The sequence below is a fragment of the Amblyraja radiata genome, chromosome 11, assembly GCF_010909765.2.
Source record: "Amblyraja radiata isolate CabotCenter1 chromosome 11, sAmbRad1.1.pri, whole genome shotgun sequence".
Lineage (NCBI taxonomy): Eukaryota > Metazoa > Chordata > Chondrichthyes > Rajiformes > Rajidae > Amblyraja > Amblyraja radiata.
The window spans coordinates 22917169-22932237 of record NC_045966.1 but is presented as its reverse complement, the minus strand read 5'-3'; the positions used below and the strand labels follow the sequence as shown (position 1 = coordinate 22932237).

Below are 15069 nucleotides of genomic sequence, written 5' to 3'. Positions count from 1 at the left end.
TAGATCCTGCCTATTCAATGTTTATTCCTTGTGTGGTTTTATGAATGTGACAAGATTTATACTTGGATTTTGTCATGTAAATTGCATCTAAAACCTCAGCATCACTTAATTTGTAAATCATCTACTTGATCTCAAATGATTCATTTATATCCTGCTCCATTGGAAATCTCCTGAGTATTCTACAAATTGTTTGTTAGGTGTAAATTCAAATCTGGCCCGTTTATTGCACAATCAAATGCCAGCTAAATTTTTATTGTATTGAACTTAATGATAGCCATTGCAGCCAACAAAGAAAACAACAGGTCCGATATCTGTGGTATGAGAAGCAGAGTTAATGGTTTAAATCTCAAGAATAAATCTTGCCAGAATATTAAAATGTTAATATAAATAAGCCCATTTCATTAAGTGAGCCCTATTAATTATTACCATTTTAATGGTTGTAATTACGAAGTCAGTTAATACTATGTGATGATATCATTGAGCAATGATCTGAGTATTGATGGCTTCTACACTCATCATTCTGTATTATTGGTCTACTTGAAAAACATAATAAAATGCTCATAGAGAAATTATCATCATTATTCTGTACACTGTACACTTAGTTCTTTCCATTTTGTTTATCGTTGTCTGTCTTGTCCCTTATTTTGCACCCTCTTTCTCTATTGCTCATTGATTACACGAGGACAACTATGTATAGTCCTCAATGGTGACTTTAGACTTTAGTAATACAGCACGGAAACAGGCCCTTCAGCCCACCGAGTCCACGCCGATCAACGGTCACCCCGTACACTAGCACTATCCTACACACTAGGGATAACTTACAATTTTTTTTAACCAAAGCCAATTAACCTACAAACTTGAACATCTTTGGAGTGTGGGAGGAAACCAGAGCTCCTGGAGAAAACCCACGGGGTCACAGGGAAAACGTGCAAACACCTTACAGGCAGTACCCGTAGTCAGGATCGAACCCAGGTCTCTGGCAACAACTCTACTGCTGCGCCACCATGCAAAAAAAATTCAGGGATTCTCCATTAATGACTTTAGGGGAATTTGATTACCCCAGGTTAGATATGGTATAGGGCCCACAAACCTATTCATTTCAATAGAGGTGCAAGGAAGATAATCACTCATATTTGCTCTGTTTTAAGTTATTGCATATTTAAAAAATGTTTTACAACAGTATAATTGTTTATTCAGTTTTGACAGCAATGGGCAATGGTTTGTAGTTTGTGAGTGATTTTTTTCCAGCTATTGTGAGCAAGGGTTATTCTGACCACGCAAGGCCTTGTCAAATGCAAAGTGGATATTATGTCATAGCAATGACAGAGATGCATTCAGTTTACTGTGTTTGAAGACAACAAGTACCAGGACATGATTTCATTTTTCATCTACAATAAGCCTTGTTTATAAAATCCACAATGCTTTGCCAGTTGTTTGACATACAAAACATCCCGAGAATTATGGACTAGAAATTCAATGCAGTGCTGCTTATTTCAGTAACAGCCATGTTCAGATCTCTCAGGAAATTTGTCCAGGCAATTCCCAGCTTAAGTCTGGCTTGTAGTTTTTATGTAGTTTTTGTTATTTTTGTTGGGGTATGTGTGTGGGGGGGTGGGGGTGGTGTGGGGGGGGGTTGGGGGTAACTTTTAAATCTCTCCCTGCACGGGAGACCCGACCTTTTCTTTGTCGGGTCTCCGTTGTCGTTGGGGCGGCAACGAGGAGCGGCCTCCAACAGGAAGACCGGGGGCTGTGGTGCCGACTACTCACCTCACCGTCGCGGAGCTGGCAGAGTCCAGAGCGGGTGGAGCTGTGGTGGACGCTGCTGCGACCCGACCCCCGGAGATTCGGTGGCTGCAACTGCGGGTTTGGCGGACGGTAACACCGGGAGCCCGCGGGTCCCTGGAGGGAGACCGCTTTTCGGGGCTTCCGCAGCGGCGACTTCTCCCGCCCGAGTTGCGGGGTTGAAGAGCTCCTGGAGCGGGGCCTTACAGCACCGCCCCGCGCGGCTTGGAATGGCGGCGGGTCTCTGCGAGAGCACGCCGGGGGCTCTAACACCAAGACCCGGTGTGCGACCTTGCATCACCCGGCGTGGCTTTAATGGCCACGGGACAATTTGCCATCGCCCACCAGGGGCTTTGACTTTGACTTTGACTCTGACATCGGGGGGGGGGAGAGTGCAGTGGAGAGAGAAGTTTTTTTGGCCTTCCATCACAGCAATGTGATGGATGTTTATGTAAATTATGTTGTGTCTTGGGTCTATTTGTTTGTAATGTATGGCTGCAGAAACGGCATTTCGTTTGGACCTCAAGGGGTCCAAATGACAATAAATTGAATTGTATTGTATTGTATTGTGCATCTAATGTCATATCCAGATCAATCATATATCCAATTATTTCATTATAGTTTAGTTTAGTTGAGTTTAGAGATACTGCACGGAAACAGGCCCTTTCGCCGAGACTGCACCGACCAGCGATCCCCACATATTAACACTATCCTACACACACTAGGGACAATTTTACACATACACCAAGCCAATTAACCTACGTCTTGGAGTGTGTGAGGAAACCGAAGATCTCGGAGAAAATCCACGCGGTCACGGGGAGAACGTACAAACTTCGTACAGACAGCACCCGTAGTCGGCATCGAACCCGGGTCTCCAGTGCTGCAACGCTGTAAGGCAGCAACACTACCGCCGCGCCACCGTGCCGCGCTGGCAACATGGAATTAGTACACCTTGTCTCTGGTCATCCCTGGTACATTTTATAGCACAGTACCAAACTCTAAAGAATAGAGATCTAATGTATTTAGCCTTTCATGATAGAACAAACCTCAGGAATGAATCTCTTGAATCTTTTAAATTGCCCTCAATGCCAAAACATGTATATAAGGGATCAAAACGATGGCCAATATAATTGGTGCCATTGGAAGAAAACTACATTTTAACCTTTGAACTGCCCCTCAACAAACAAATCCCCCTAACTGTACCAACATCCCTCACCCACTGGTCTCACCTTCTGACCATCTGATAGGCGCAAGTGCTGACCTCCTTCTTTGCTCCCAGGCACAAAACTTGTGACTACAGCTTTCCTGACCACAACGTGCCAAGAACCAATGTAGGCACCGGCCACTCTCCCCATCCATCCCTGTCGCAACCGGGCCTTGCCTCCATGAGGGGAACCTTGTAACAATGATCATTCTCAGACACTACTGGTAATTTTACTTTTCATCACTGATAATTAGATTTCCCCTTCAACCATTTAATAATTCTTTTGATTTTTATCTCCCTTCAATAAAACATTGCAGATTATGTTATCTGCTTGCATGTTCTTCATTTACACAGTCACACTCATACAGTGTAGAAACAGGCCCTTCAGCCCAACTTGCCCACACAGACGAACAAGTCCCATCTACATTGGTCCCACCTGCCTGCATTTGGCCTATATTGCTCCAAACCTGTCCTCTCCATGTACCTTTCTATTTTTTTCTTCAATGTTGCAACAGTCCCTGCCTCAACTACCTCGTCTGGCAGCTGTTCCACACACCCACCACCGTTTGTGTGAATGTGAATGTTCTCCTTTTGTCCTTCTGATCTCACTGTAGCTTTGACATTAGTTACATTGGTATTGGTACTTATAACTTAAATATGCTCTCTTGTAAATAACCTAGTATAACTTCTAAAATTATCCACATACTTGAGCTGCACTTCAGTTTAACGCCTGAACTGAAATTTGACTAGTGAGGAAACATTGTATTTTCAGAGCTGTTGCCCTTTAGATCAATGTTCTATCAAGTGAACATTTGAGATTCCCTGGCACTACCAGACTTTGAGCAAAACATTTTCCATGTCTGCCCACATCAGGACAATAACTGAATTGCAAGGTAGTTGTCAATGACATACCATGGACGAATTGTTTTCAAAAACTGTTTTAGATCATGTTTAATCTGACCTACTGTACTCACTGTGCTCATCCTTCTGTGTCTCTGAGAACAATTACTGTCTCTGAGAACAATTAAAACAGTTCCCACAAATGTATTTACTTTTTTAAACTTAGCACATAACATTTGTAAGTTTTAGAAATTAATCAGAAACATTAAGCATAAGCAAAAATAAAATAAACACCAACCTGCACCACCTTTTCAATCAGGTTTGGTGATCCCATTCAAATGAATGGAGCAAAGTGTAATTTAAATGACGATCTTTTAGGAAGGAGATGAGGAGAAATTTCTTTAGTTAGAGGGTGGTGAATCAGTGGAATTCATTGCCACAGAAGACTGTGGAGGCAAGTCACAGTGGACATTTTTAAGGCAGATATAGATTCTTGATTAGTACAGGTGTCAGAGGTTATTGGGAGAAGGCAGGAGGATGGGGTTAGGAAGGAGAGATAGATCAGCCATGATTCAATGGCGGAGTAGACCTGATAGGCCGAATGTCCCACTTCTACTCCTATCACTTATGACCTGATGATTTATGACTAGCCATCTCGACCACAAGATTAAGGTACTGGATGCAAATTGAAACTAGACCTATGTTTGTGTTCTGTCTCGACACACAATGATGCCCCCAGCATGGGAGCAGGAGATTAAATGCTAGAAACAAGGAACTGCAGATGCTGGTTTACACAAAAGGACACAATGTACTGGAGTAACTCAGTGAGTCAGGTAGCATACCTGGAGAACATGGAGAGGTGACAGTTTTGTTTGGGACCCTTTTTCAGAAATGCTAGTCCTATTTCTGCTGGAATTTTATTAGAATGAGAGGGGATTTGATTGAAGAATTTAAAATCCCAAGGTGTGATTGGCATATGGTGAACAAAGACCAGAGATGAAAAGACAGGTGTGAACACAAAATGATTGAAGAGTTACGAATTATAAAGAAAGCAGAGGAATATAGGCAGGGGGAGGGGGAGGGGAGACATATGTGCAAGTCCAAGTGGAGCACAGGAGAGAGGGGACATTTAATTACACTTCCCACAAAGCCCCTGATGGCTGCAGAGCCAAGATTACAATTGCCCTCCCCACCATGACCAGGTGAATGTATGGTGTGAAGAACCAAGGAAAGAGGGGATAGCTTTTGCCTACAAAGAGCCCTCCCTCAAAAATGTAGCAAATGAAATTGGACCAGTATAGCAGACTGCATCAGAGTACATGTGCATGGCAGTCATAATGGGAATGTACTATTGGCTGTCACTTAGCACACAGATGCTCAAGGTGCAATAAACCAATAGTTCAAAAATGCTTTATTTTGTATCTGTGCCTGATGAAGTGCACATATGTGCATCCGAAGGCAATTAGGTGAGCAAAATGTTCCCCAGGATTCAGGGTATCTCACAATATGTGCAAAGTTACATGTCTGCCATGTTGTTGTTGCACTGTCTCTGGAGCCAAAAGCATCCATGGTTTCCCACATGTACCATTGTGAAGACAATCGGAAGAAATGTCTTATATCAGCAACCGTTGTTGGAATCATATGAAGGCTAAAGATGCTGGGACATTCAGGACCTCCATAGGCAGTGGTCCGAGCAAGTATGCATGCCTGGAGTTTGCATGTGTCCAGTGACCGGTCTCACTGAACAATGGCATCTGAAAATCTTACCGTAAGAAAATGCAGGGTGGCGCAGTGGTGCAGTTTGTCAGGCTGCTACCTCACAGAGCCAGAGACCAAGATTTGATCCTGACCCCGGGTGCTGTCTGTGTAGAGTTTGCATATTCTCCCTGTGACCGCATGGGATTCCTGCACGTCGATCTTTTTGGAAAGTATTTTATGTATGGTGCAATGCAGTATGAAAACTCATGATTGTCAGATTATGGGGATGGGGACGGTGACAAAATCACACAGATGTGTGGGTTTGTGAGTTAATTGGCACTGTAATATTGCCCCTAGTGGGCAGGGAGTGAATGAGAAAGTGTAATAACATAGAACTAATGTGAATGGATGATCAATGGTTGGCATGGATGCATTCGGTTGAAGGGCCTGTTTCCATGTTATATCTTCAAACTAAACTCCTGAGGGGAAAGTCCGTCCTGGCTAGCTATCCATTTTTGCCTCCTTTCTGAAGAAGCCTTGTCTTTGGCTTCAGTTCTCCTGCTCCTAGTTGTGCTGGAGGCAGTGGGAACTTTACTAAGGAACTTGAATTTAAATTTACTGAAAATCACTCTAAAACTTCCAGCAACGGTCTTCGCACTGTTCAATAGCCCAGGAAACCCAAAAGTAAATAATGATGTGTTTCAACAGAACAGGTCCAGGAAATGTCATTGTACTTCAGAGCTTCTTTCTGGTATATAGGTTGCATAGTATTTTCAGAAATGTGAATCAATTTTACAAGGCTATTATCAATTGATTATGATGGAGGGATTATCTTTAGATTAGCCCAGTGCAGTCCTAATGCTTCAAATAAAATACATGTATGAACACACATTTTTTGTTTGCTTTATCTAATTCATACACTGAGGGAATCATATAACAATTAATTTCAATCATATAAATGTAAAAAGTGTCAGACAATTGAATGTCTCCAGTCATTTCCAATAATATTGCATCCCGTATAAACAGTATTCCAATAAAAGTGCCCTTTGTTCGTAAATAACTTTATAACTGGTTTCAAACGTGTATATCGAGTAACCATAAACCTATTCAAACAACTCAATGATTCACATCTTTATTCAGCTGAGTAACAGTACATTTATTACTCAGATTCAGAATAATATTTGTTCAGATGTACTCCGTGAGGAGTTCTCCACCTTATGATGCATATTTTTGAAGCCTTCTTCCAAGTCATGCTATTAGATTAACAGCTTTTTGTCTGATCAATCACTGTCAATGGGCTGTTGGCTAAAGGTATACAGCATAGCAGTATTATGGAATGAAATCAAGTTTTACCCTATTTATTTAACCACATATAATGAAAAGGTGCCCAAAGACTTCAATTTTGGGTGTCATAACACAGTAATTTCACCAGCATGTTCACATCCGTTATCAGCAGCTAAATATGTGATTATTTTACCTGCGGGGCATCTTCATATGCTTCAGGTTCAATTTCACCTTCTGGTTCCATTGTACTTCCCTCTAAAATTTCTTCCACAGCTTCTTGCCCGAGCTCTGCAGGCTGTAGCAAATCAAAATATATTATCATTCATAAGTTTATACATTAACTAATGTGAGGATGCAATTAAAATGGCTATTTTAAATGTACACACACACACAAAGGATATCGTCATCTTTTATTTTCAGATGGCAGATCAGAAGGATCCACATGTAAGTGTTGATGGGAGTAATCGTAGTGAAAATATAAAATAACACATTCGGTTAACAATTTAAAACACAAAGTATTACATAAAATCTGTAGTGGCGAACCATGATGAATGAAATTCTCCATTGATCAATTTTGAATCTGTTACAATTTCTTATTAAGATAGAAAATAGGTTACATATTTTTTGCTAAAAGTTTGACTAATATTAGGTTTGGACTATTAATCATTGTTTATTCATTTTGTAGGTTACTGCAGGGAAAATATTTATTGTGCACTCCTGATTGCCTTTGATCATGTGTGCCTGAGTCACCGTCTTCAGCTGCTTGTAGACATCCTGATGCAGATATTCCCAACAGTCCTGATGGCGAGAGAGTTCCAAAATAAAGGGCTGTATTGCCACGCACTGCTGCTCATGTTATTCTTGCTGGCAGAGACTGCAGGTGGAGTAGCCTTGGCAAGTAAGTACAATCTATCTTGTAGATGGTACCAATGAAGGAGACAATGAATAGTTAGGATGGTTACTAGGTTGCCAACCAAGCAAATAGCTTGGCCTAAATGGTGTCCAGCTTGTTGATAATTGTTGCAGCTAAACCTATCCAGATATGTACAGATTATTCCATCTCAGTCCTTATTTGTGTATTGTACATAATGGAAAGGCTTGGGTGCTATGAGGCGAGTCATTTGCACAACCAAAGGTTGCCAAAAGTCTATCGTCTCAGCCCCAGGACATCATGGGAAGAATTCCTTAGACACTGTGTAAGGCCTAACCATCTTCAGTTGCTTCTTCGATGATCTTCCACTCATCATAAAGTCAGAATTGGGGCATTCCGAGATATTTGTACAACGTTCAATTCCACCAGTGACTCCTCGACTAAAGAATCAGAACATGAGAATCGGAATAATGTTAATCATTATTTTATCAGAATTAACGAGACCTAGACAGGTAGGTAATTCTACGGACCTAGAATTAACTGTCTCGGTCAAGTTAATTCTAGACAGTTGCAGCTCTCTAGATGTCAACTGGTCACCCTTACCCGACTCTGGAATTCTGCTGTTTGGTCTATGTGTAGGCCAGGACAGTGATGTTGTCTGGAGTAGAGTATAGTGATCATGGCTAAACCAAACTGGGGACTATAGAGTCATAGAGCGTGCAAACAGTCCCTTTGGCCAACTTGCCCATACGACCAACATGTTCCATTTACACTAGGCCCACCTATCTGCATTTGCCCCATATCCCTCTAAACCTGCTCTATCTATGTACCCACTTAATTGTTTCTTAAACGTTGCAATAGTCCCTGCCTCAACTACCTCCTCTGGCAGCTCGTTCAAAAAACCTACCACCCTTTGTGTGAAAAAGTTATCCCTTGGATTCCTATTAAATCATTTCCTCTTCACCTTATAACTATGTCCACTGATTCTCAATATCCCTATTGTGGGCAAGGGACTCTGCGTGTCTACCCGATCTTTTATTCTCATGATTTTTTTACATCTCTTTAAGATCATCCCTCATCCTCCTGCTCTCCAAGAAATAGAGTCGCAGCCTGCTCAATCCCACCCTATAGCTCAGACTCTCGTCCTGGCAACATCCTCGTAAATCTTCTCTCTACTTTTTCCAACTTGGTGAATCTGTTATGATAAGCAAGTATCACTTGATAGCACTGTCAATTACATCATATTATAGAATGGTAAGAATTTATTAGTAACTAGATCAAGTAGGACCCGTTGTGGCCTGTGGCGTCACACACACACACTAACCACCCCCCACACAAACAGGGGAGAGGGGGGGTGAGAGGGGGAGAGGACGGAGAGGAGGGGGAGGAGGGGGGGGGAAGGGAGGGGAGGGGGAGGGGGAAGGGAAGATGGGGGTGGAGGGGGAGGGGGGAGAGAGAGTAGAGGGGAGAGAGGAGAGGGGGGAGGGGGAGGAGAGGGGGGAGAGGAGGAGGGGGGGAGAGGAGGAGGGGGGGAGAGGAGGAGGGGGGGAGAGGAGGAGGGGGGAGAGGAGGGGGGGGAGAGGGGGGGGGGGAGGGGAGGGGGGGGAGAGGGGAGGGGGGGGGGAGGGGGGGAGAGAGGAGGGGGGAGAGAGGAGGGGGAGAGAGGAGGGGGGAGAGAGGAGGGGGGGAGAGGAGGGGGAGAGAGGAGCGGGGAGAGAGGACGGGGGCGAGAGGAGGGGGGCTAGAGCAGCGGGGGAGAGGAGGGGGGAGAGAGGCGGGGGGAGAGAGGCGGGGGGGAGAGGAGGGGGGAGAGAGGAGGGGGGAGAGAGGAGGGGGGAGAGAGGAGGGGGGAGAGAGGAGGGGGGAGAGAGGAGGGGGGGGAGGGGGAGAGAGGAGGGGGAGAGAGAGGGGGAGAGAGGAGGGGAGAGGAGGAGGAGGGGAGAGAGCTGGAGGGGGGGAGAGGAGGAGGGGGGGAGAGGAGGAGGGGGGGAGAGGAGGGGGGAGAGAGGAGGAGGGGGAGAGAGCTGGAGGGGGGGAGAGGAGGAGAGGAGGAGGGGAGGAGGGGAGCCGGGCGAGCGAGCGGGCTGCGAAAAGTGAGTGGGCAACGTCAATTGCAGCGCGTGAACACAACATCATCACGGCATCAGTCAAAGTCAGCTGAATTTCTAAGTTATTTGATATTTTTCAACATTTTGATTAATAACTGGAGAAATAATGCATGATAGGGCGTTGTTTGACCACAGGATACATCTCTACAGGAATATGTAAAGACGTTACCATTGGAACACGCGCGCACACACACACACACACACACACACACACACACACACACACACACACACACACACACACACACACACACACACACACACACACACACACACACACACACACACACACACACACACACACACACACACACACACACACACACACACACACACACCATTATAAGTATAATAGATTGTTCTTCTTGAAAATATTTATCATTAATCATTCAGCTTTTTTCCCTCTGCTTACTTGATAATAAACCTTTACAGCAGGTGAAAGGTGAAAGTCTGATATTTATGTAAATCCTATACAATCGTGATTAACTTTTAAAATGTTAAAACATTTACCAATATTTCTGCAGACCTATTAAATATATCAATCAGAACTATTCTTTCATCTTGCTCTATATTGTAGTTTGCAAATGGAGAACGATATTAAAAAATCTCTTTATAATAAGTTGCACACAGATTCAGCCCTGAATAAAAAAGCAGTGAGCATAATATTGAGCAATCTAGTCAGAACTCATTATGGTGTATGGTACAGATACCAAATCCAACATGTGCAGATGTTAATTCCCTTAAATAACTGCATTAACTGCAAAAGGCTTCACTTTCTTTACCCGTCAGATCACATTGTCGATCTCTAAATGCTTAGATTCTCATTGATCGCGACTTGAAAATCTGAGACTGCATTTCCTTCAGATCACTAGCCTTAAGAAAAACCATATAAATTTTTAGCAGGAAATACTATCACACTTGTATATACTAAATTACTCTGCCTACTTTTTCATTTCCTGATGAAAAAGAGTGATTGCGTTAAAAGTTTAAATTTAATGTCAAGTGGTCTTAAATGTGCAAATATGCTCGCATGAGTCATAGAGTGTTTTCAGTTATTTGTGAGAGAATTTATATTTCAAAGCATCTTCATAGCATATCAAAGATATCTTCATTAGTTTTATTGGTAAGAAGGGCTTAAAGTAATGAAACAGTCTGAAGAAGGGTCTCGACCAGAAACGTCACCCATTCCTTCTCTCCAGAGATGCTGCCTGTTCCGTTGAATTACTCCAGCTTTTTGTGTCTATCTTCGGTTTAAACCAGCATCTGCAGTTCCTTCCTACATGTTTACATACTTTGCTGATTTAATCCATTTACTATGATTGTGTCAGCCACTTTATTACCAGTTAACTGTACAAGACTGTACTGGTTTACTTTCACCTCTGAGCTAATGAGATACATTTAAATCCAGTATTATAGGAAACAGCAGCCAATTTACACGCAAGTTTCCACAAAAATATGGTGATAATGATTAGATCGTTCTAATTAGCTCATGCTGATTGAAGTGTAAGGGCAAGTAGCCTGTTTTGCTTCAATAAAGTGTCACATGATATCTTCTTTCTTTCTGAGGAAGCAGAATTTGCTCTGGTTTATTTTTTCATCTGAAGGGCAGATTCTCTGAGTGTACAACACTTACTTAGTGTAACTATAAAGTTTATGGTCAAGCCTTTGAGTGGGACTTAACTCTTATGTCTTTGAAGTGTGGGAGGAAACTGGAGCACCCGGGGAAAACCCTTGCAGTTCACGAGGAGAGCGTACACACTCCATACATACAAATGTCAAAGAAAACGAAGGTACTGTGCCAAATGACTATTGTCCAATGGCAAAAATTTGATCAAGCTCGTAAGACACGAATGACCATGTACAAAGCTTTGCTGAATGTCTTTAATCAATTCATTTTCTTTCAAATTGGAGTAAATCCTCTCCAGTAGCTTCCCTACCACTATGTAAAGCTCACTGGCCTATAAATATCTGAATTCTCTCCAATTCCCAAAAGAACAACATTGGCTGCTTTCCAGTCCTCTGGGACCTCATCTGTTTATGTTCTTTTGTTTATGTTCTCACTCTTTAACTGCTCCCATTTATTCATTGATCTGATATCGATGAATCTCCATGTCCACTACGTTTTGGTCTTCTCAGAAATATCAACCCTCCTCCGCCTTCCCTGCACCTTAACAAGCTTATTTTGTCTCCGAAGATAGACACAAAAGGCTGGAGTAACTCTGCGGGTCAGGCAGTATCTCTGGAGAGAAGGAATGGGTGACGTTTTGGGTCGAGTCTGAAGAAGGGTCTGGACCTGAAATGTCACCCATTCTTTCTCTTCAGAGTTGCTGAGTTCCTCCAACAGTTTGTTTTTCCAGCATCTTCAGTCTCTTATGTCTCCCCTTAAGATATTTTGAAATTAAACCACATATGCAATAGTATGTTTACATCTGTGTTATTTTCTGTGAACTATTTCACAAATTAAGAATTATATTGTAAATCAAAAAAACTGAAAGAAAAAATAAACAAATAAATTGCAGGAAGCACTCAGCAAATCAGGCAGCATCTGTGGAAAAAAATACAGATTTAATGTTTCAGGTCAAAGACCCTTCATCAGAACTGTCTTTGCATTATTTTATTTATTTCCATAGATGCTCCCTGACCTGCTGAGTCTTTCTGACACGTTCTGTCTAAGAATTACATTGGTAGTTAAACAATAACATTATATACTGTATAACATTATATATAACTGATATAACATTAAATACTGATATTTAACATTATGATATATTTGCACATTAATAAATGTTAATGAAATACAACATTTAAAACACATTTATTTTGATTTCTTAAGATTGTAAACGCTTGATGGAAAACAAATGCTTGTGTTGGAAAATTTATAAGGAAGTTTAATACTCAAAGGGTCAGTGCAGGTTTGCTTCTCTGGAACTTACATTGACGTGAGGGAGAAGCAATATGAGGTGATTAACAGGAGCAGATGGTGCTAATCATTTGTGGCACATTTAAAGTCATCCCTGTTTTCTTTGGAATGGTGGATTCCAATCCAGTATTAAGCCTATAAGGAAAAATCTTTTCAGGGTCTTTATCTAGCTAAAAGCGCGAACTAGTCTCCGGCATCAAGTCTATTTAATTGAGCTGGTTGAGCGCTTAGTGCTGATATTCTCGGAGACACATTCTCTGCTAACTTTTGAAGAAATAATTCTCCAGGGCATCAATGGCATGAAGGCCAAAGTAATTGCTTTTAAACCAATAAATGCAAATCTGCTTTCATGACAATTTGTTAAAGAAATTATATCTTAGCTCACAATGCTGCAGTGGTTGGTTGGGTACCTAGAGATTTGGACACAGAACATTTTTTTAGCATTAAGTATATAAAAATCATTTATTTTTCCCTGGAGTGGAATGTGAATTTAATAATTTCGAGTTTGGTTATGCCACTCTGCAAATTCAACTGGCACCTCCAATTGCAAATTGTACTTGTACAGCCACTCTTTGTTTTCCACATCACAGCACCTCCTGGGCAAAGTTTTCCTTTGAGGTATCGCCATGGAGATTAGCTCAACGTGTTCCGAGGTGAGTCTGTCTTGAGCATTCTCAGGACAACTAAGTACTGCTTAATCTAAAGCACTGTGATTTTTAAGCTGGGGCTCACCCGAGGCCCAGGAAGCCGTGACAGAGATGTTTTTTAAAAAGATGCGTATTTACATTTACCTGCACACCCACAGTCTGCCCAACACCACAGATCTTGAGCCTTGGTGAATCTCTCTCTGCTTCCACATCCACTGATCTCTTGTTCAGTTCAACTTAGCAATTTTAAGGCCCCAACAAACCGCAATCTCTAACCTCTTTTGACATTACCTCCAGACCTTCTAATTTATTACTCTTCCAGGCCAAAATACTCAAATTAGGATAATGAAGAGGCAATGTACATATGTGGGCTAATAGATATGCACGATGAAATGCTAAGTACATTGGGAAGCCAACATTTACTGTCTCTGAGAAGAGAAGAAATTGGCAGTAAATTGGTACAGAGCTCGGTTCAGAGCTTGGAGCCCATCCTTTCAAGATCACTCGTGGAGTGAATTATATTGTAGCATCTGATGGGCAGTTTTACAATTTGCACTGCAGCGCTTGCAGCGGCGACTCATCACCTGAGGGCTACAGTGAAGGCTCAGAGTGCGGCCATGCCAGGTCTTGTTGCTGCATGCCAGTTCACATTGCTGATGTTGTGTTCAAAAGTTCACATGTCATTTGATTCAATCCAAAGGATTACTCGGATTGCTGAGACACTGTCCTGAAGAATGGTAGAGGCTCCCTAGAGCAGAAAGGTGTTGACCTTTATCAGGTTGATAGTGTTCAGGCTTCCAATGGGCCATTCTGACAATGTCCTTGCCTATCAACTGGTCAGGATTGTAGCTGTTCTGCTGTGATAATGCAGTCTACAGCATGGACATCTGGGCCAATTTGGCTTAAGACACCATCCAAGAGTTAGAAACAAAGAACTGCGGATGCTGGTTAATACACAAAGTGCTGGAGTAACTCAGTTGGTGAGGCAGCATCCCTATAGAACATGTATAGGTGACTTTTTGGATCAAGAGCTTTCTTCAGACTGAATGGGAGATGAAATCTGCAAAAGGGGAGAGGCAGGCCAAAGCATGGTAAGTAATAGGTCTACATAGTCAGTTAGCAGATGGTTGGAAGTAATGGCAGAGATAAAAAAAAGGAGGTGGATTTGATGAGTTGCAGATGTAAAGGCAGAGGGAGGAAACTGGCAGAGGGTGGGGGGCAGCAGGAAGGTGGTGGCAAGTGGAGGAGAACAATAGATGGAGTACAGGTGGGGCAGAGGGAATGGGAGAGGAAGAGAGGTGTGGGGGGCGGGCGGGGGAGGGGGTTCAGTTTGGGAGAGGAACTTCATCCACTGAAAGTTAGCCACCATCCGCTAACTATGTCGTAGCCACTGAGGTAACATTGCAATGGAAACGCAAGAATGGTCATTAGGAGAATACTCCAGGGTAATACATTAATAAATTGACTTTACTGTTTATGACAATAATCACTGATCTGCAGTGTACGTGCAAAACTGTACTTCACTTTACCTTTGGTACATGTGACAATAAAAGAACGATTGGAAAGAACTATTTTGTTTGAAATAATTTTGTTTATAAGTTTTATTTGGTGTGGTTTTTTTGTAGAGGCATTTCATTTTGTATTCTGGCCAAGCAGAAGCTGTGATGGTTAGCGACAGTGGATAGGTATAAAAATATAGTGAATGAGGGAATTAG

The 15069-nt window shown here is 42.4% G+C and overlaps 1 protein-coding gene across 2 annotated transcripts in view; it reads right to left on the bottom strand.

Moving 5' to 3' along the window:
• The window catches only part of sncb (synuclein beta), a 60949-nt gene that overhangs the window by 23452 nt on the left and 22428 nt on the right, over positions 1–15069 (bottom strand). For both annotated transcript variants that reach the window (XM_033029479.1, XM_033029480.1), the window contains exon 5: positions 7002–7103. In XM_033029479.1, the coding sequence (XP_032885370.1) occupies positions 7002–7103 (102 nt within the window). The remainder of the gene's footprint in view (positions 1–7001; positions 7104–15069) is intronic.